This window comes from Symphalangus syndactylus, chromosome 6, assembly GCF_028878055.3.
Source record: "Symphalangus syndactylus isolate Jambi chromosome 6, NHGRI_mSymSyn1-v2.1_pri, whole genome shotgun sequence".
NCBI lineage: Eukaryota > Metazoa > Chordata > Mammalia > Primates > Hylobatidae > Symphalangus > Symphalangus syndactylus.
In genome coordinates this window covers 76,236,511-76,257,595 of record NC_072428.2, presented here as the reverse complement: position 1 = coordinate 76,257,595, position 21,085 = coordinate 76,236,511, and the positions used below count along the sequence as shown (strand labels likewise).

Genomic DNA, 21,085 nt, shown 5'->3' with positions numbered 1-21,085 from the left:
AAAATTAGTAGAAAATATAACAAAGTAATATTGTATGAAAACAAAAAATGGTAAAATTGTTTCTTAAAGGAAATGACTTTCAAAAATCTAGGACACAAATAATTCCTTAACCCATAGTTTACCAGAAACCCAGAATTCATTTTTTTATTCATTCATTCATTCATTCATTGGGACAACTGTATGCTAGACACTGGATACAGCTACGCATAACATATGATTCTGTAATTATTACAGGGCAAAAAAAATACCAATTCTTGTTTTCAAATAGTGCATTTAAGATCTTGTTCAACAGGCAACCTGTGACAAACTGATATAACCAGATACTGAGAAAGAGGATCAGATTTGATCTGGTCAAACTCTTCTTGAATTCACAATGCTTCTAAGGAAAGTGATTAGGTTCTCAGTACAGTCATACCTCGGTATCAGTGAGGCCTGGGTACCAGGATCCCCTGCAGATAACCATATTCCATGGAAGCAACTCCCTTATATAAAATGGCATAGTATTTGCCTGTTACCTACACACATCCTCCCCTATACTTTAAGTCATGAATAGATTACTTATAATGCTTAATACAATGCCTATATATAACTTCATGTGGATTCAATGTAGTGCTCAGAGCACAACAAATTCATATTCAAGTTTTGCTTTTTTGAAACTTAGTGGGTTTTTTTTTCTGAATATTTTTGGTTTGCAGTTGGTTGAATACGTGGATGCAGAACTCACCAATATAGAGCAGTGACTGTATATTTTTATTACAACAATGTATTTATTATTTTCCATATTTTCTACACAGGACTTTAAACATACATTATTGATTTGTTGCTTGCATCAATCCTGTGGTGCAAGCAAATCAGGAGATATGATATTCATTTTATAGATAAAGCACTTACAGCTCAGGATTTCTATTAGGTCACACCTAATGGAAAGAATTTCTATTTCTATTTCTATTACCTAATTCTATTAGGTTTGACCTAATAGAAATCCTGAGCTCTAAATGCTTTCGCTAGTAAGTGGTACATTCAGTATAAGTACATTCAGTATTTTTAAAAACCTTCTTAGTCCCAGATTTTAGTCCTAGATTTTAGTCCTAGATTTTCCTTAAGTTTTAATTGTTGTTTTTAAGCCATGTTCAAACCGAATAATGTAATAATAGATGGAATAGAAACTATGAGAAAAGAATGTTGAAAACAGAATGTTAAGTTTCAAATGCAGGACAGAAGTCAAGATAGATAACTGAAACGTGTCCTGGGATTTAGTGACACATGTCAATGACGACTTTTGCAAGAGCAGTTTTACTAGAGTAGAAAGGACATAAGACAGCACAGTGGATTGGCTAGTGAGAGTAAAAAACTATAGACTGGGAGTGTAGATTATGTATTCATTCATTCATTCATCAATTATACTTTCATTCCTACACTAATACATTTTCTCAGGAACTCTTTTTGCCTGGCACTAAATGAAGTACTTTGATTGTGAAGAAAGTGGGACACATCAGGAAGAAGAAATGTTTTTGAAATAGAAAAGCTATTAAAAATAATTAATCTAATGGATAGTCACCAATAGTAATGGTGATTTTTGAAAATATGACAGGGAAAGGCATTAACAGATCAAACCAGGCCTCTAAGAAGGTAAGTAGGTGGAGGAATTAACCTTGTCTAAAGACAGCCCTTCCACTCTGTGTGGTTTCTGTCTCTTAATTGGACCCTGACTTATAAAAACTGATATCATTCACCAAAAGGAAATCAGGGTATTTAGGAAGACAAATAGATGCTGAATAGCCACAGAACTACCAATGTCCATTTTGCTGTAGGCTCTGCTTATTTCTCTGGTTTTATCTCTCCTTATTTCCCCCATCATTGCAGAGATACTCCAATTGTATTGATATAAACACATTTTATTTGCTTCATTTTTTTTCTAGACCATAACATTTGCTGTTATTACTAATCCTGTATATAATATTATGTAAAGATTACTAATCCTTTATATAATAATATTCAGAAGTCGTTACTATTCCACACCCATTTTCTGTGTTTTTATAGTACTCTCAACATAGCCCCATAGTAACCTATTATCTGTATATTGCCTTCTTCTCCACATGAGACTTTAAGCTTTCTTAGGACTATGACCATGCCTTATACACACTTACATCTCCCAGGTAATAACATAGTACTTGGTACACAGTAGAAACTCAGTGCATATTTGATAATTTGGGTATATACTAAAAATATGTGCCCTTAGAATAATAAAAGACAATGTTTGTAATAGAACAGTAATAATAGGTAATATTTAATGAGCACTAAGTGCCACCCACCACAGCTTCTATATATTACCAAACTGAATCTCCACAATGATCTTTGAATCATGATATGTCCTTTTTTATCTTTTAATTATATGAAAGCTAACACATAGAGAAGTAACTTTCCCAAGGTCACACAACGAAGAAATAGTAAAGCTAGTATCTGAACCAGGCAAACTGCTTCCAAACTCAATCCTCAATGCTACTACATACACTACATTATGATTCATCCTTGCTGTATAGGATATGCACAGTGTAGAAGAGCAACCACTAAACAGTCATTAATAAAAGGAAAGAATACTTATAACCATGGAAAAAATGTTTCATATGGACAAACACTAAAAGATATATGCAGTAATAATCATTTTGTTGACAATAATTAAAAATACATACGTAATGGAATTTGTGGCTTTCTCAATCTTTTGCAAATAATATTACATTTTTCTAATATTGTTTCTATAACAGTAAATTTTTTTTTTTTTTTTTTTGAGAAGGAGTCTTGCTCTGTTGCCCAGGCTGGAGTGCAGTGGCCAATCTCGGCTCACTGCAAGCTCTCCCTCCCGGATTCACGCTATTCTCCTGCCTCAGCCTCCCGAGTAGCTGAGACTACAGGCGCCCACCACCATGCCCGGCTACTTGTTTGTATTTTCAGTAGAGACGGGGTTTCACTGTCTTAGCCAGAATGGTCTCGATCTCCTGACCTCGTGATCTGCCCGCCTCAGCCTCCCAAAGTGCTGGGATTACAGGCGTGAGCCACTGCACCCGGCCAGTAAAAATGTTTTTAAAGGCCATAATACAGGAAAAATGTTTACCATCCCAATGTTTGTGGTAATAACTCAGCCATAATGGATTCATTCTATACATGCCAGATTAAATCAGATTATTTAATAGGTATTTGTTTAAAGTTTTTGTGTAGAAGTCAAAATAAGTAAGGCAAATATGTATTCTAGGATGAAACAATATCCACTGATCATCATAGGAGATAATATCTTAAAGCTCTAACTTAAAGACTGTAAAATATCTGCCCAACTATTTCTTACCAAATGATACTCCATGGTCTTTCAATTGTTGGTCATGTTTCTTAGATAGATTATAGATACTTGCTGCATAGTTTTTCAAAGCTTCTGCATAGTCTTGAATATTGAAAGGAATGATTTTAGAATCCACAAGCTCATATACCAGTGCTCCTCGTAATTGAGCCACACAAAGTTGTTTTTTAAATGTGGGGTCATAAAATTTCTCTACCAATTCAAATGTCTCATAAATTGTGTGGTACACTGGGTAGCTGCTGTACTTATCTGTTTTCTGAAAAAAAAATGGAGGGAAGTATAAACATTAAATATTCAAGTTATAATATTTTTATGTAAGCATAAAAATAACTATAGAAAAAATACAACCAGCTAGGCACGGTGGCTCACACCTGTAATCCTAGCACTTTGGGAGGCCAAGGCAGATGGATTGCCTGAGCTCAGGAGTTCAAGACCAGCCTGGGCAATATGGAGAAACCCTGTCTCTAAATAAAAATACAAAAAAAAAAAAAATACTACAACAACAACAAAAAAAAAAACAAGAAAAAGAAAAAATACAACCATATAATACCCTGAGTTTTACTACAATGAGGCAAAATGCTAATAACGAAAACACTATAGTCAAATATTCACTGGTTTTAAAAATGTTCTCATTATTTGTTTTATAATTTATGTAATCTTCATTCAAAATGCTACACCTTGAACATTCTCCTCGTATCTTCGATAACTAAAATTAGGGAATACATATTCAAATTGCACCTCTGCATAGTTCAAAGTTATCAATCAATTGATTGGTAAAATAAAAAGGTTCTGGGCAGCTAAGTATACAGCTTAAGGATGATTTATTTAAGTAATTTCCCTTCCTTCTCAAGCAGTGTATATCTAAATGTCATTTAAGCTTTATTACATAATTAAGGTACCATTATGAATATGAATTATTACATAGTAGTATCCTGTATAAATATTCTTTTTAGTTCTTCGGTCTGCCTATTCTAATTTTAGTTTTTACCATTTGCCATCTTGTATGGCTATCATTCTTACTGCTGTTAGTATCATTAAAAAGCAATCCCCTTATCAGTCCTTCTCCTTCTATCTAATTATCTGCTTCTAATTTAAGTGGTCTTAGAAACCAGATAACTTTGATCAAATTACAGAAGACAGAATATAAAAGTGAACAGGCCTTGAAAAAGAGTTAAAACACATCTTTTATGTATTAATTGTAATGAATATAAGCATCCTGAGTTTATCTATTTTGGGTTACTCTGGAGTTGCTTTTATTTCTTTGTTCTTTGTTGTATTCTGAATAGTCAAATTTGCAAGTGATATACATATAATGGGCAAGCAATTGGTACTGTACTTAGGTGTACTGTAATTATGATTTGAAGATTGATTAAAATCTATGACAAATCTGTGTCTGCTACCGTAATCTTCAATTTGCTTTATGAAATAATTTATAACATTGATGAGCAAAGATGGTATATATTGGTTATATTCAAGTACTTGCATATCATCAGGATGTCTGTGTAACAGTAGTGCAAACCAGTCAGTGCAGAACAGAAAAGGGGATGAAATTAAAAGAGAAACTTGCTTTATTTCCCAACCAAGAGCCCTTGACTCAGGTGACAGGCAGAAGTGGCAATATGAAGAGGAGCTACCGACAATAATGAATCTTACCCTAATGCTCCTCTTGACCAAAATATGTTCTCTAACTGCATTTATCCTCATGAAAAGTACATCAGAGCCTGCAAGACTAGTCTAGAGAATGAGAGTTTTCTGACAAATCAGGAAAAGGATGTGAACTACTTAGTACTGATAACCATCTAAGTGTCTGGCATTACTCTGTGAATTACCATTTAGTTGATTAACCCTAACAATAAAATTTTCACAAAATTACTCAAATTACTTCCTCGTCCCTCTGGAAAGTGACATGCAGTCTATCTCTATCCCCAGGAACTCTTCCCAGGCCACATCCACCAGGTGTCTGGTGCCAAACAACTTAGTGACATTCTTCGCCAAAGGACTGTAGGTGAAATGTTATATATTCAAAATGATAAAATGGCTTACCTTATTCTTAGTGTAACGGGCTCTGCCTGAAGCAATTCCAAGTCTCTGAAAATAAGCTTCAAAGTCACTTCCAGATCCCAGCTTATTGATTCTAGATGTAGAATGTAATCCACACACACACACATAAACAACTAAATGATACAAAGTTAAACAGATGAGACAAGGAATCCTGCCCCAAGAATAGCAAGGAATTATATATAACATTTATAAGAATTTAAAAAAGGTCAACCACCCTCAAGACATTTTCCCATAATCTGCAGGAAAATTGCTGTAAAATTAAAAGTAATGCTGAAAATTAAGAATAATCGTAACAACTTCAAATACTTTTGCACCAACCTATAACAAGAATTGGACCGTGCCACCAAAGACTACATCTTGTGATGATGCTCTTCATCATATTTTCAGCATTTACATTTTTGTTTAGAGGGAAAAACAATGAAGACGTGGGCTCTACCCTCAGAGAACTATCATCTAGTAAGAAAATTGCCATGAAAAAATCTACTTTTAAAAACACAAAGAGGCTGGGCACAGTGGCTCACGCCTGTAATCCCAGCACTTTGGGAGGCCGAGGCGGGCAGATCACGAGGTCAGGAGATCGAGACCACGGTGAAACCCCGTCTCTACTGAAAACACACACACACACACACACAAATTAGCTGGGCGCCTGTAGTCCCAGCTACTCAGGAGGCTGAGGCAGGAGAATGGCGTGAACCCGGAAAGCGGAGCTTGCAGTGAGCTGAGATCGCACCACTGCACTCCAGCCTGGGCAACAGAGTGAGACTCTGTCTTAAAAAATAAATAAATAAATAAATAAAAATAAATAAATAAAATCACGAAGAATATAAATGTGCCTTATTTCATTTTAGAAATACATCTAATTATAATTTATTTCTTTGCATAAGATTAGGAAACTTCTGTTGATCTATCACATATATATGCATATACATAAATAAGAAGACATGAAAATTTTTAGTAAAATAACGGTAAGACATGAAAGCAGAATATAAAATTGCATGTTCATTAATAACATAACTGTTTATTTCCAAACTATTAGGTTAGTAGATATGTTTTTGAGACTGACCGCTTCAATGTTTTAGAAATCATTTTTGTATTTTACTATTTTTGTTGAATTGGCATGTGAAACTTTTATAATGGACCCACAGTCAAACTTTCACAAGACTGATTTGAAATGAGGAATAAAGCTATAAACTGTTACTATTATTTGCTTGTACACGTTGAGTATCCCATATGAAATGCTTGGGACCAGAAGTATTTTGGACTTCAGATTTTTTTCTGACTATGAATATTTACATATATGCAATGAGATATCTTGGGGATGGGGCCCAAGTCTAAACATAAAATTCATTTATGTTTCATATATATATCTTATATACATAGCCTAAACTTAATTTTATAATATTTTAAATAATTTTGTGCATGAAACAAAGTTTGTGTTAAGTGCTATAATGTGTGGAATTTTCCACTTGTGACGTCATGTTGGTGCTCAAAAAGTTTTGGATTTTGGAGCACTTCAGATTTCAGATTTTTGAGTTAAGAATGCTCAGCCTGTATTAGAAATGGCACTACAGTAGAAAACAAATATATACTTATTACATAATGTTCAGAAAAAAAATAAAAACAAATATAAAATAAATTTAAGAAAGCTGCTGTAGCATGAATGAGATGACATAAAAAATAAAATAATATTTATATAAATTCTAAATCACAGGTAAAGATACAATTCGGTGGGTATTGATAATGTTCCTTAACAAACTTACAAGCAAATAATCTAGCATTTGTCTTTTGATCATTATCATCTGAAGTTGTATATTAATACATCTGATACATACCTAAATGAAATTTTAAGCAAGAATGCCAACTAATGGCTAATAATGTAGCGCAACTATTTTGGCTAAAAATTTGCAAAACTAGATTTGTGCCCTAATATAGGCTGAAAGACTTCATGTGCTGGCTAATCAGCAAAACAAAACTGGATAGAAGAATTCTTTTTTTTTTTTTTTTTTGAGATGGAGTTTCACTCTCGTTGCCCAGGTTGGAATGCAATGGCACGATCTCGGCTCACTGCAACCTCTGCCTCCCAGGTTCAAGCAATTATCCTGCCTCAGCCTCCTGAGTGACTGGGATTACAAGCGCCCGCTACCATGACCGGCTAATTTTGTATTTTTAGTAGAGACAGGGTTTCGCCATGTTGGCCAGGCTGGTCTCGAATGCCTGACCTCAGGTGATCCACCCGCCTTGGCCTCCCAAAATGCTGGGATTATAGGCATGAGCTACTGTGCTCGGCCAGGAACTCTTTATTATCTTTTCTTGACTCAAATTACTGATGAGACGCTTAAGAATTTCATGCTTGGAGAAACAAGAGGCAGAGGGGAATTCATAATTTATTCTATGGTAGGAAAGGTGCATACCAGTAACTTACCTAGGCAAATTTTTATTTTCAGGTGAAGGGTCTTTTTCCAACCAGCTTTCATACAGTGATTTACCCTCAAACCCATCATCAGGGCTGGGGATCTAGAAAGAGAAATCAAATGCTGGAAATTAGGGGTAGAAGCAACTACATTTATGCCAAAATAAAACTATATATTATTTGTCATCAGCTTCTAATGACATATGTACATACATATATTTATACACGTGTATATATATGTTTATTTATAGAAAAATTATATTTTTGCAAATCGCAAGAAATAAATCTAGCCCAAATTATTTTTTATTCATGATGCCTACCTGTGTTGGTAATTTGCCATGTACCTAAGATGTAATTTCCTGCTTATTTGGGTAAACTTTTACATAGAACTTAAAATCTTTACAAATGCCATTTTAATGTTTGGCAGCTTAGATTTCTTTTAGTGGGAAGACACAGGAGAAAACTTCAGATACAACATTTGCTTTTGTAAATTATTTTTGCCTAATAAGACCTATAAAGAAGTCTCAGAACAATAGAGGACATAATTTCAAGCTCAGCTTCGTCTTGGTTTTGCAGGGCAGGCAGGGGTTAGTGCTGGGACTATTCTTTTAGACAGCCTTATTGTGTTTAAACAAAGTTAAAATTTTATGGATTTTTAAAAAAACTCTACATAACCTCAGATTTCTACTTGGGAATGTTAAGAGCTCGTGTGTTTGTGTGTGTGTGTATACATTTTTATTCCTTTCATTAAAAGTACATTTACAAACTTACACTTGCCTTGTCTTTTGACACTCTAAGAAGAGCAGAGCCATGTGGTGAAAACAATGTGGACTGTGGAGTCAAATTGGTCTATTTTAAATCTAGACTACTACACATATTGACTACATTTTGTTTGCTTGTTTGTTTATAACCGTGATTTGCTCAAAAATAGACCCAAGGCAGACCCTACTTAAGTAACTGTGAAAGCATTATAACTTGGTGTATTGCTTCCCTTCTTTGAACCTTAGTTTTCTCACCTGTAAAAATGGGGATAATGGTACCTTTCCGAACATAAACAGCTGATATTTTCTCTGGCCTTTACACAGAGTTTGTTATTCTAACTTCTGTGCCACTATTCTTAAAAATTTTTCTTTAGATATTTACTAAGCACTGAACTCAGAAAAGAGATGTGGAAACAGAGACATAGTCTCTACCTTCTTGGACCTCACAATGAAATCTAATTGGGGATACACACACCAAACAAATTTTGTAACACAAAATTATGATCAGCAGTTTAAAAGAAAATATCAAAGTGCTATAAAGAGATGTGGGGATGAGAGACAGATATGTCTCCAGGTAAGGCCTTTCTGAGAAAATGGTAATTAAATTTAAGAGCATCTAATAAAGATGGTGGATATTGGCACGTTTTTGAACAATTTCCCTGTTTCAATCTCATCCCACTTATTTAGAGGCACAAATGTGTTGTGTTTACTGATAACACAAGCCCTCATCAGCCTTCAAGTAGAAGGTAACAGTGGTGAATCCGCTCCCATCCGTAGAGTAATGGTAGGGCTGGGAAGTGGTCACTTGCCCTTAGCTTAGTATGAATGAGATGATACTTTATGACTGCATAGAGGGTCCACAGCTTAGAAATAGTCTTGGCACTCCACACCCTTCCTCACCAACATGAGGCAGCTGCAGAGATGTTCTGCTCATTTCTAGCCAGCTGACTGGGTTCTACTCTCTACTCTGCTCCTGCCAATTAACGGTGGTTGAGAGAGATTCTGTTCCAGTTCCTACATCCTGCTTGGATTGAATTCCCAGTAAAATCCTCTTCATTTCCTGAATCATACTGTCTCCATAGTAGTGCTAATCAGAAATCATGTCCCATTGGCCTAGAAAATCCAGATCAGTTTTATTTCTTTTTCTTTTTTCTTTTTTTTTGTCAGGATTTCTATGGCTTACACTTCTGGGGCTCAGGTGATCCTACTGCCTCAGCTGGAACTATAGGCATGTGCCACCATACTCGGCTAGATCAGTCTTACCTCAGCTATATGCATTGTCAGAATTGATAGCCCTCCTCTTATTTAGCAACACTTTGCCCCATTTCTTGCTCCATCTGGCAGCTGCCCTTCTCTCCAAGCTCAGCCTTGTCTGTCACCCCTACACTATCCTGACATCACCAATATGGCTTGACTATTTGTGCTAACACACACTAGGGATTAATAAAATTGTAATAATCAGTTTACAGGAGAGTAAAAACAAGTCTCCTTTGTCTACTGGGTCTTAGTATGCCCATAGTAAGAATTTATCTTTGTACAAAGGGGCATAGACATCAACTTCTCCCTTATCAACCAACAAATTCTTATCATTCCTGACATGATCGCCAGGGATCATCTCTCTAGGACAGCACAAATTATAAATTCCTGATCCAAAAAGGGTTCTCTCACTAAAGATTTTCTTTTCAGCTTACTTTTAGATAGATGTTTTTATGGAACATTCCAATGAAAGGATCAAAGACATCAGCTATGCAAGATGGTGAGAGCATTGTGATGAGGAAAATGAGAGAAGTTTCATTTGGAAAACTAGTTTTTAAAGACATGAACAGTAAAAAGAGAGGGGTAAGATTAAGGGAGGAAATATTAATAGTACCCAGAGAGAAGTGATATCTACTTCATATTGTTATCTAAGGCTGACCTTGAAGCAAAAATTTCCACAGGTAAATTCTTTGGCAAGGAACTATTTAAATGATGTTTGGATTTTTTTTTTTTTTTTTTTTTTTGAGTCTCGCTCTGTCGCCCAGGCTGGAGTGCAGTGGCGCAATCTCGGTTCACTTCAAGCTCCGCCTCCCAGGTTCACGCCATTCTCCTGCCTCAGCCTCTCCGAGTAGCTGGGACTACAGGTGCCCGCCACCACGCCCGGCTAATTTTTTGTATTTTTAGTAGAGACGGGGTTTCACCGTGGTCTCGATCTCCTGACCTCGTGATCTGCCCGCCTCGGCCTCCCAAAGTGCTGGGATTACAAGCATGAGCCACCGCGCCCGGCCCACAGATATTAAATGAGTAGATTATTTAAGTTTTAGAGATTCAGAGTCCTTTAGATTTTAGAGTTTTTAAAATATCTATAACTCATTTAGTTTTTATAAATTACTGGGAGATTAGGAAGCCTGCAGAATTATTTCCATTTTGCCTTTAGACTTGCAACTACTTAATGTATTCACTACTATGACATAAAACAATGAACAACCTTGTTAGAAATTCTTTAATGATTTCTCCATAACAGATTTCTGAACTCCTTGGCCCATTTGTTATGCCTCATTTCTTACCATCTTTCCCAACGCCTTTGGCTTGGCCATGCTGAGCTACCTTCAGATCAGGAAATTTGTTATTTTATACCTCCACATCTTTTTTAGATAGTGTGTCCTCTGCTTAGAATGCCCTCTCCCTTACTTCTACATCCCTTCATTTGACAGTCCAAACATCAGTGACTCTGCAAACCTCCTCTTATGCTCAACTTCCCCCAGCCACCCCAAGATTTAATATTCTCTATTCCATAACTGTAGTATCAAATATTCTAGTGAATTCTAATTCCTCATTTACCAATCTGTGTCCTCTCTAGATTACAAAGTCTTCAAATTCAGTGACCTTGTCCCTTTATCACTATTGCTGCTATAATTCATTTTATAGAGCCTGACATATAGTGATCACTCAATGAATATTTGTTGAATGAATGAATGGGTAGCTAAGACAGTTTTTGAACCGTATGCCTTTCTATTCCAGCTCAGTGTTCTTTCTGCTATATCAAATACCTCTTCCAGATAAATACATGTTACAACTATTTACACAACTATTAATAAGAATATTACTAGAACAAAGAAGCTGGTGATAATATCTTCTTAGTTATGTCACATAGGTAAATGGCATATTAAAGATTTTGTTTTGACTTGTTTATATGATTCTATTATGTTCTCTCACCAGCTTAAAAATAAGTACCATTAATTTAGAGGGGAACACATGTTATTCATTTATCCATTCAAAAGAAAACATATTAAGACACATTTCCTTATATACCTCTTTTGTCAGTTTATACACTAATTGGTAAAGAAGGGGAGTACAGTCAACTCTGAGAGTATAATTGCCTGAAAAATAAATAAGAGACAGAGTATTATTTCATACTTCTAAATGAAATCCCATTTATGTTTAATTCTAACTTTGTTTTCTAATTTTAAACAAGATATAATGATCTTCAAATCAAAGATTTTATTCCCAAAGAATAAAACAGGGTGGAAATAGTTCTTCAGGAGTGAGAGAGGCTGCACCAAATATTTTGAATAGAAGAAGGTCTTGGTGGACTTTGGTTGCTAAGGCAGCAGCTCTCACAGTGATTACAAGCCTCATTCTTACGGCAGCATTTCTTAGGGTCACTTTGGCAAAGTAAGTGGTAAGTCTGTAGCATTAACTTTTTACTTGTTTCATTCAATGCAATAGTACATATCAAGATATCAGACAAAGCCACATCAGTAATTATTATGTTCTAACATTTATTTAGAAATAATCACAATGCAGTGAAAGCCTAGAGACACAAATCTCTTCATTTTCTGAATCATACTGTCTCCATAGTAGTGCTAATCAGAAATCATGTCCTGTTGGCCTAGACAATCCAGATCAGTTTTTCTTCTTTTTCTTTGATAGTCGGGGTCTCTCTATGGCTTACACTCCTGGGCTCAGGTGATCCTGAGCCAGATTCAATGGGAGTTTGTAGTTCAAAAGGAGTGAGTACACTTACTTCAAATTTGTTACAACAAATACAGGAAATATTTCTGCACAGAATATTCTGTAAAACCTTTCTTCTGAACTGTTTTAGCCAAATTCCATTAATATCTTCATCGAGAAAATATGTGGTTAATACTAGAGTTTTAAGTAGTAATTTAATATAAACAAATAGTAAATATATCAAAGAAATTAAAAGCAATAGCTTAGTTATGAATCATATCAATTCATACAAATCCTAATTATTTTCTCTGTGGCAAAATGAAAAATAAAGCTATTACTGAGGCATCTCATAGGAAGGGGATATCTGAGGCGCTTAATAAGTTAGAATTTATAGTCTTAATAGATGGTATTCTACTCAACAATAAATAAAAGTTACTTGAAATAAAATTTCCTTTCTGAAAATTTTACTTCAAATCGAAGTAAAACTTACCTTCTATAGATGAATCTGAGTTGATATAAGCAATGCTTCTCTCCTGGAGTATTTTGACATTCTCCTGCAGTTGAAGCAAAGTTGTTACTTAATTCACATTACTTACAGTTGTGAAAATGTAAACAAAATAAGCAAATTAATTTTGTGGAAAAGCAGTTTACAAGTATCTTTCAGAATTAAATAGCTAGGTCCATCTGTGACCCTAATTTCTGAGAAAAATGCAGAAAACCAGTTGGTTAACAACAATTATGCAATTAATATAAGAATTAAGGATACTATGAAGCAACAGCTACTGTTTATAGCAATAGCAGAGAACCCTAAGAAAAAAAAAGTATTTTCAAAGTGTGGTTCCTCAATTCCCTGCATCAGACTATGCAGGGATGTGACTCCCATATCCTAGGGCCCTGCCCTAGATCTACTGAATCAGAACTCACAGTGAGGCTAAAAGCGAGGCCTGGAAATCTGTACTTTATCATTTTATTTTAGAGACAGAGACTCACTCTATTGCCCAGGCTGGAGTGCAGCGGCACGATCTGAGCTCACTGCAACCACTGCCTCCCAGGTTCAAACAATTCTCTTGCCTCAGCCTCGGGCGTACCCGGGATTACAGGTGTGTGCCACTGTGTCCACACAATTGGTGGGTTCCTCGTCTCACTGACTTCAAGAATGAAGCTATGGACCCTCGTGGTTAGCGTTACAGTTGTTAAAGGCGGCATGACCGGAGTTTATTCCTTCTGATGTTCGTATGTGTTCGGAGTTTCTTCCTTCTGCTGGGTTCGTGGTCTTGCTGGCTTAGGAGTCAAGCTGCAGACCTTCGCGGGGAGTGTTACAGCTCTTAAGGCGGCTCGTCTGGAGTTGTTCGTTCTTCCCGGTGGGTTCGTGGTCTCGCTAGCTTCACAAGTGAAGCCGCAGACCTTGGCAGGGAGTGTTACAGCTCATAAACGCAGTGTGGACCCAAAGAGTGAGCAGCAGCAACACTTATAGCAAAAAACAAAGCTTCCACAGTGCAGAAGAGGACCAGAGCGGGTTACCACTGCTCTCTCAGGCAGCCTTTTATTCTCTTATCTGCCCCCCCACCCACATCCTGCTGATTGGTCCATTTTACAGAGAGCTGATTGGTCTGTTTTACAGAGAGCTGATTGGTCCGTTTTGACAGGGTGCTGATTGGTGCGTTTACAATCCCTGAGCTACATACAAAAGTTCTCCATCTCCCCACTAGATTAGCTAGATACAGAGTGTGGATTGGTGCATTCACAAACCCTGAGCTAGACACAGGGTGCTGATTGGTGGGTTTACAAACCTTGAGCTAGATACAGAGTGCTGATTGGTGTATTTACAATCCCTTAGCAAGACATAAAGGTTCTCCAAGTCCCCACCAGATTAACTAGATACAGAGTGCCGATTGGTGCATTCACAAATCCTGAGCTAGACACAGGGTGCTGATTGGTGTGTTTACAAACCTTGAGCTAGATACAGAGTGCTGACGGGTGTATTTACAATCCCTTAGCTAGACATAAAGATTCTCCAAGTCCCCACCAGACTCAGGGGCCCAGCTGGCCTCACCCAGTGGATCCCACACCGGGGGCCACAGGCGGAGCTGCCTGCCAGTCCTGCGACTTGCGCGCGCACTCCTCAGCCCTTGGGCTATCGATGGGACCCGGTGCAGTGGAGCAGGGATCCGTGCTCCTCGGGAGGCTCCGGCCCTGCAGGAGCCCGCCACGGCGGTGGGGAGGGGGCGGAGGGGCAGGCTCAGGCATGGTGGGCTGCAGGTCCCAAGCCCTGCCCCATGGGGAGGCAGCTAAGGCCCAGCGAGAAACTGAGCACAGCAGCTGCTGGCCCAGGCGCTAAGCCCCTTACTGCCCAGGGCTTGCAGGCTGGCGGCGGCTCCGAGTGCGGGCCCGCCGAGCCCACGCCCACCCAGAACTCACGCTGGCCCGCAAGTGCCCGGCGCAGCCCTGGTTCCCACCCGCGCCTCTCCCTCCACACCTCTGGGCAAGCTGAGGGAGCCGGCTCCGGCCTTGGCCAGCCCAGAAAGGGGCTCCCACAGTGCAGCGGCAGGCTGAAGGGCTCCTCAAGCGCGGCCAGAGTGGGCACCAAGGCTGAGGAGGCGCCGAGAGGGAGAGAGGGCTGCCAGCATGCTGTCACCTCTCACCACGATGCCTGGCTAATTTTTGTATTTTTAGTAGACACGGGGTTTCACCAGGTTGGCCAGGCTGGTCTCGAACTCCTGACCTCAGGTGATCCACCCGTCTCAGCCTCCCAAAGTGCTGAGATTACAGGCATGAGCCACCGTGCCAGGCCGGAAGAACGTATTTTTTTTTTTTTTTGGAGACAGAATCTTGCTCTTTCGCCCAGGCCACAGTGCAGTGGCGCTGTCTCCGCTCACTGCAAGCTCCGCCTCCCGGGTTCACGCCATTCTCCTGCCCCAGCCTCCCCAGTAGCTGGGACTACAGGCACCCGCCACAGCGCCTGGCTAGTTTTTTGTATTTTTAGTAGAGACGGGGTTTCACCATGTTAGCCAGAATGGTCTCGATCTCCTGACCTCGGGATCCGCCCGCCTCAGCCTCCCAAAGTGCTGGGATTACAGGCGTGAGCCACCGCGCCCGGCCAATCTGTATTTTCTAATAGATATAACTGGCAATTGACTCTTACATACATTGAAGTTTGAGATCCATTTATAGAGTGGATACCCAAGTAAATTTATCATTTCAAAAGTGAGAAATATAAAATTTCTATTTGTTTATATTTACTATGTATATGAAGTGAAAGAATAAAAAAGGAAGACAAAAAATTAGAGAGGAGGCATACATTAGGACAAAAACAAGACTCTTTCACTCTGTCTCTCACACATGCACACACACACACACACACACAGACACAGATTCAAGAAAGATAAAGTAAAGCAACACTAACGCACTTACACACAGAGAGCAACATGCTGAGAGAGCCTTTCACCTCTCTCTCTAGCTTGTTAGCTTTCTAAAATATGTTATAGTAAAAACAATTAAAGCTGTGTGTGGTTATGGCACAAATAAAAACTGTCACTTCTTTGCATTTGCCTGCATAGGCCAGGTGATAGTTGACTCCATTACAGAGAAATATAAAATCTGAGTTTCCATTATAACAGATTTATAGTGAAAATAAAGAAGATTACTTATGTGTATTTAAAGAAGGTAAGCATGCTACTGAATATAATCAAGAATCTTGCACAAAACTGGAAAGTATATTGAAATTGCTTCTTAATGCACATGTTTATAAATTAATGCAAAACATTTTTATTATTTTACATATTAGATTTCTTTATGTTCAGCTGCTGAAATTTAAAAAACAGATGCATGTGTTTATATGTGTTTATATGTGTTTATACATGTATCATAAGAAATCACATGTTTCTAAATCGCATGTTTCTAAAAGCAAATGACCTCACCCACCACAGGGGCAGGGGGAAAAAAAGATAATGACCTGAACTAATAAAATTTGATTCATCAAATTAATGTTATAGTTTCAAAATGCATATTAATAATACCAATGTGAAAATAACAATTCGCAGTGTAAATGTAATCAACAAAGGATAAGTGATACCAGACAAGTAACTGTGAGTGGGATTTTTACCCCCTCTATATTTGTTTAATTCATATTATTCCTATTATAGTACTTTAAACTAATGTAAGAGAAAATGAGTTAGGAGGAAAGCATTTTTAAAACTAAACACAATGGCAAGACAGGTACACCATATTTTAAAACAGCTCTATAAAATCTGGACTTATAAATGATAAATAGCAGATGGAGGAGGGAAGGTAAGTACTTATGTAGTACACCTACTTAGAAATACTTCTAGACCCAGCAATCCCATTACTGGGTATATAACCAAAGGAATATATCATTCTATTATAAAGACACATACACACATATGTTCATTGCAGCACTATTCGTAATAGCAAAGACGTGAATTCAACCCAGATATCCATCAATGACAGACTTGATAAAGAAAATGTGGTACATATACACTTTGGAATACTACACAGTTGTAAAAAAGAATGAGACTATGTCCTTTGCAGGGACATGGAAGGAGCTGAAGACCATTATCCTTGGCAAGCTAATGCTGAAACAGAAAAATAAATATCACATGTTCTCACTTACAAGTGGGAGCTAAATGATGAGAACCCATGGACACATAGAGGGGAACAACACACACTGGGGACTTTCAAAGGGTGGAAGATAGGAGAAGGGAAAGGGTCAGGAAAAATAATTAATGGGTACTGGTCTTCATACCTGGGTGATGAAATAATCTTTAACTAGTAATATCGCAATATTAGTTTCATAGAGTCTCAAAAATTACTACATTTGAGTTATAGGTTTAACATTTCAAACCAGGTTTTTCAAAATTCTCTCTTCACCTAGTTTTTAAAATAGTTTTTCAAATAACTTTCAAAATGATATACATGTGAAAAACTAGGTGAAGTTAAGGGAGGGGTAAAGATGAAGAGAGAAGGGAGCCAACATTTATTGATCACTTACTGTGTGGATTAAATGAGTTAAAATGGGTAAATCACATAAGCTACTGTAAAGCTCAATAGAAACATTATTACGATTATTATTGTTATTAATACATGACAACACTCTTCTAGAAAAGATGTGATCACAAATTGTGTGTTTACTGAGCTTAGTCTTACAGAAAGAGTAAAAGTTTACCACTGGGTCAAGGCAGGCAGGAAATGCCAACTAGAGAAATCAGCTTGTACAGAGTAGTTGAACAGCATGGCAAACCCCCATGACACAGTTTCCTATGTAACATACCTGCACTTGTACCCTGAACTTAAAATAAAAGTTAAAAAAAGTATGTGCTTACCTTTTACATTTAAGAACTTAGAGATTACTTGACAGAGAGACTAAAGGAAGAAGTTGGAAGAAAAGGGCCCTAGGAGAGACACTTAAATATAAATAATTAAGAGTCAATGACAAATGACAATCATATGTGAAGAAGAAAAACCCCACCTATGAAATTGTAAAGCAGGTCAATTTTTTAAAGTAATTCAATTTACAGAATTACCACTTTATACTTAACAATGAAGCACATCTCTGTTGTAAATGCTAAAGTATACTTATCGTTGCCATTTTAAACGGAATCTGTAAATGTGAAAATATAGTCAATATGTGGCCATCTTAATAGAACATCTTATATTTTCTCCGATGGAAGAACTCTAAAGAAACTTCAGAAACTTGAAAATTAGCTCTAAGCATCTGTATCAGTTTTTAGATAGGTAAATTATCTTATCAAAAACACCTTGTTAATTTTGATTATTTTCTGAGCTTACTGATTTTTATTTTTTATAAAACAAATACAAATGGCAACGAAAATATTTTGACGAGACAATAAATCTGTTTGCAGTCTAGTAATAAAAGGTTATTGCCAAACTGATGTGAAAGTAAAAACAAACTATTTCTTAAATTGTCTTGAGTCATTCTCCAAATCAAAACCATGTTAGGTAATGGAATATATTTTTGATCATCCTGAGATGCATACATATTTGTTTCCTGTTGACCAAAAAAATAAGAACCTTCTTTGTCTTATTTACCTCAGCCCATTCTGTGGAACCCAGAAGTCCAAATTCTTCTGCATCCCAGCTGGCAAAAATGATAGTTCTTCTAGGTCTCCAGCCTGTAAGAATTGTTAACACACATGGTTAGGTACAACTTCCTAAAAAATAAAAGAAAATTCAGTAAGTCACTTTTTGTCATCAGCCAGGAAAGAAAGGTTGTTTACCTTTACTCATCAGTTTTCCAAAACTCCGGGCAATTTCTTGCAAAACAGCAACCCCACTGGTTGGGTCAATAGCTCCAAATACCCAGGAGTCCCGGTGACCTCCCAGAATAACATACCTGTCTGGAAAATAATACATTCAAAAAACCTACAACTTTGAATACATTATAAATATTTGTAATTTATGTTTTTAAAAAAACATCCTCTTGCTTGAGTTTCCTCTATAGAAGACAAGAAACACTATAAAGTAAAATCCTCTTTTAGACTTGTACAGTTTTCCTCAAAATTTAGTAGTTTCAAATCAGCCAAAAACCCCAAATCAATTGTTGACTACAGTTTATCTTTACTTACTCTTTCATTTTTGTAAAAACAAAATGTTTTAAAAAATTATGTGACTCACCAGGTTCCACAGATCCTCTGATAGTTCCAATTACATTGTAAATCCTTGTAATTTTATTGATGTTATGAACATGCATTCTAACCTTCCTAGAATTTTAAAAGGAATAAATTACTTAGTACAGCAAATTATGTTTTTTTACAGTGTTTCATTATAAAAAACTATCTTCATAATAGTGTTTTATTATGAAAAGCTGTGCAATAGCATAATGGATTTTCATATCTCTACCAGCTAAATTCAATAATTGTTAACACTGTTGAAGCATTTGCAAGTAAGGTACAGACATTATGCCAATTTACTTCTAAGCACCTAAGCATGCACCTTGAAGTCAAATTTTAAAAGCTGTCTATTTTATATTATTTTCTCATAGCTAAATTGTTATTTATTTAAAATTCAAAATATTCTATTATTCAAAATGTCATATTTATTCTAAAATGTAAAAATATACCCCAGTTAATTATGAAAACAAAGAAGAGAGCCCATTAAGTAATAAAGAAAAAAGTATAAGCATATTATTTAAATGTATCTATTTATATTAAATCCTAGATTCAAAAATTTTCTTCATGATTATGGAAATGATATGTAAGTTTAAGAGCTGGCTTAGTGCCACCTATAAAAAACATAAAAAATTCTGTTGTTAAATAAGAATTTGGGAAGCTCCTGCTAAAATGCACAACTACTTAATGAAGTGTTTCTAGGCCATGATTGTTGATTCTGATTTGGGTCAGGCTTTTAAATATTCATTCATGAGTTACAATCAACCGAATTAGAAAACAAGGGAAAATACAATCAAGCTCAGCCAGACAGAAAAAAAAAAGTTATCACTCACATTTTATGAATCCAAGATGACATGGGAAAATGCTACTTTTCCCCAAGGGAACAAAATTAATCATCGTTTATTCTAAAGGTAGGGAGACATCCGTTGTTTCTAGTTTGTGATCGTTTTTTAATGGAAGAATGAAAAAGCTCCCGAAACTTGCATATCGTTAAGAACAAATTCTGGCTTCCCTCACCCCCACCAAAAGTATACTGTGCTTCTGATATTTAATCCATTTGCAATATTCAACTAAAAGTACCTCAGAGGAAAACTAATCAATGAGTTTTTTTTCATTTTAAGGCATTAAGTAAATGATTTCTTTTTGCTACCGACAGATGATAATTAATACCAGAAAAGCAGAAATATTGTTTAGCATGTGTTTCTAAAAATATGAGCCTTAGATATATGATTAGTAAGAAACCCAAATTCATCGGTATTGTATCATTAAAAGAAGAAAATTAAGTAAGGAAAAATGCAACATATAGGGAATGAAAAAAATTGATATTAGTCTAAACAAAAACATAGGCTATCTGCTAAGATTCTCAAAGAAGCACATCTACATCTTTAAACCTACATCTTTCTCATTTTTAGTATTTTTGAGCTCCAGAAGAATATTTATTTGTCCTATTATTACTTCAAACTCATCACGTTTCGAATAAACTGAACTCTAGAATGCAGGCTCCACAGGGAGGAGATTTTTGTCTACTTTGTTCACTGCTGAATCCCCAGAACCCAGAATGGTTCCTGGGGCATAGGAAATGCTCAAGAAATATTCATGAAATAAATGAATATAATCCTGTAAAGAAAAATTGGGAAAAATTTTGGTTCATCCATTATGGTCAACTTTACCTGTCAGTGTCCTTAACTAGACTGTTTTACAGCTCTATAAAGAGAAGTTAACTTGTAGAAACATGATAGTAATGCAAATAATTCAAATCCACTGAAATGCACAATCTGTCTAGTGAAGGTTTGTGTTCCTTTCCTCACTGTGGAAGATTTTTGGAGGTTCCACTTTGAGGTAAAATGGATTCACTTTGCAGAACCAGGTATGGGCAGCTTAAACCAATTCTTCGTATCTTCTTTTGGCTCTCACATGTAACTTCTAAACAACA

The 21,085-nt window shown here is 36.6% G+C and overlaps 1 protein-coding gene across 5 annotated transcripts in view; it reads right to left on the bottom strand.

Annotated features, from left to right (window-relative positions):
- Positions 1-21,085, bottom strand: part of NAALAD2 (N-acetylated alpha-linked acidic dipeptidase 2) — a 101,610-nt gene that overhangs the window by 54,222 nt on the left and 26,303 nt on the right. For all 5 annotated transcript variants that reach the window (XR_010121541.1, XM_063642027.1, XM_055283241.2 and 2 more), the window contains 8 exons: positions 19,160-19,245; positions 18,763-18,882; positions 18,575-18,657; positions 12,999-13,062; positions 11,867-11,934; positions 7,830-7,921; positions 5,390-5,480; positions 3,338-3,602 (listed from right to left, as the gene is read on the bottom strand). Coding sequence is in view for 4 of the 5 variants with exons in the window: in XM_063642027.1 (XP_063498097.1) it covers positions 3,338-3,602; positions 5,390-5,480; positions 7,830-7,921; positions 11,867-11,934; positions 12,999-13,062; positions 18,575-18,657; positions 18,763-18,882; positions 19,160-19,245 (869 nt within the window). In the remaining variant the exon portion in view is untranslated. The remainder of the gene's footprint in view (positions 1-3,337; positions 3,603-5,389; positions 5,481-7,829; positions 7,922-11,866; positions 11,935-12,998; positions 13,063-18,574; positions 18,658-18,762; positions 18,883-19,159; positions 19,246-21,085) is intronic.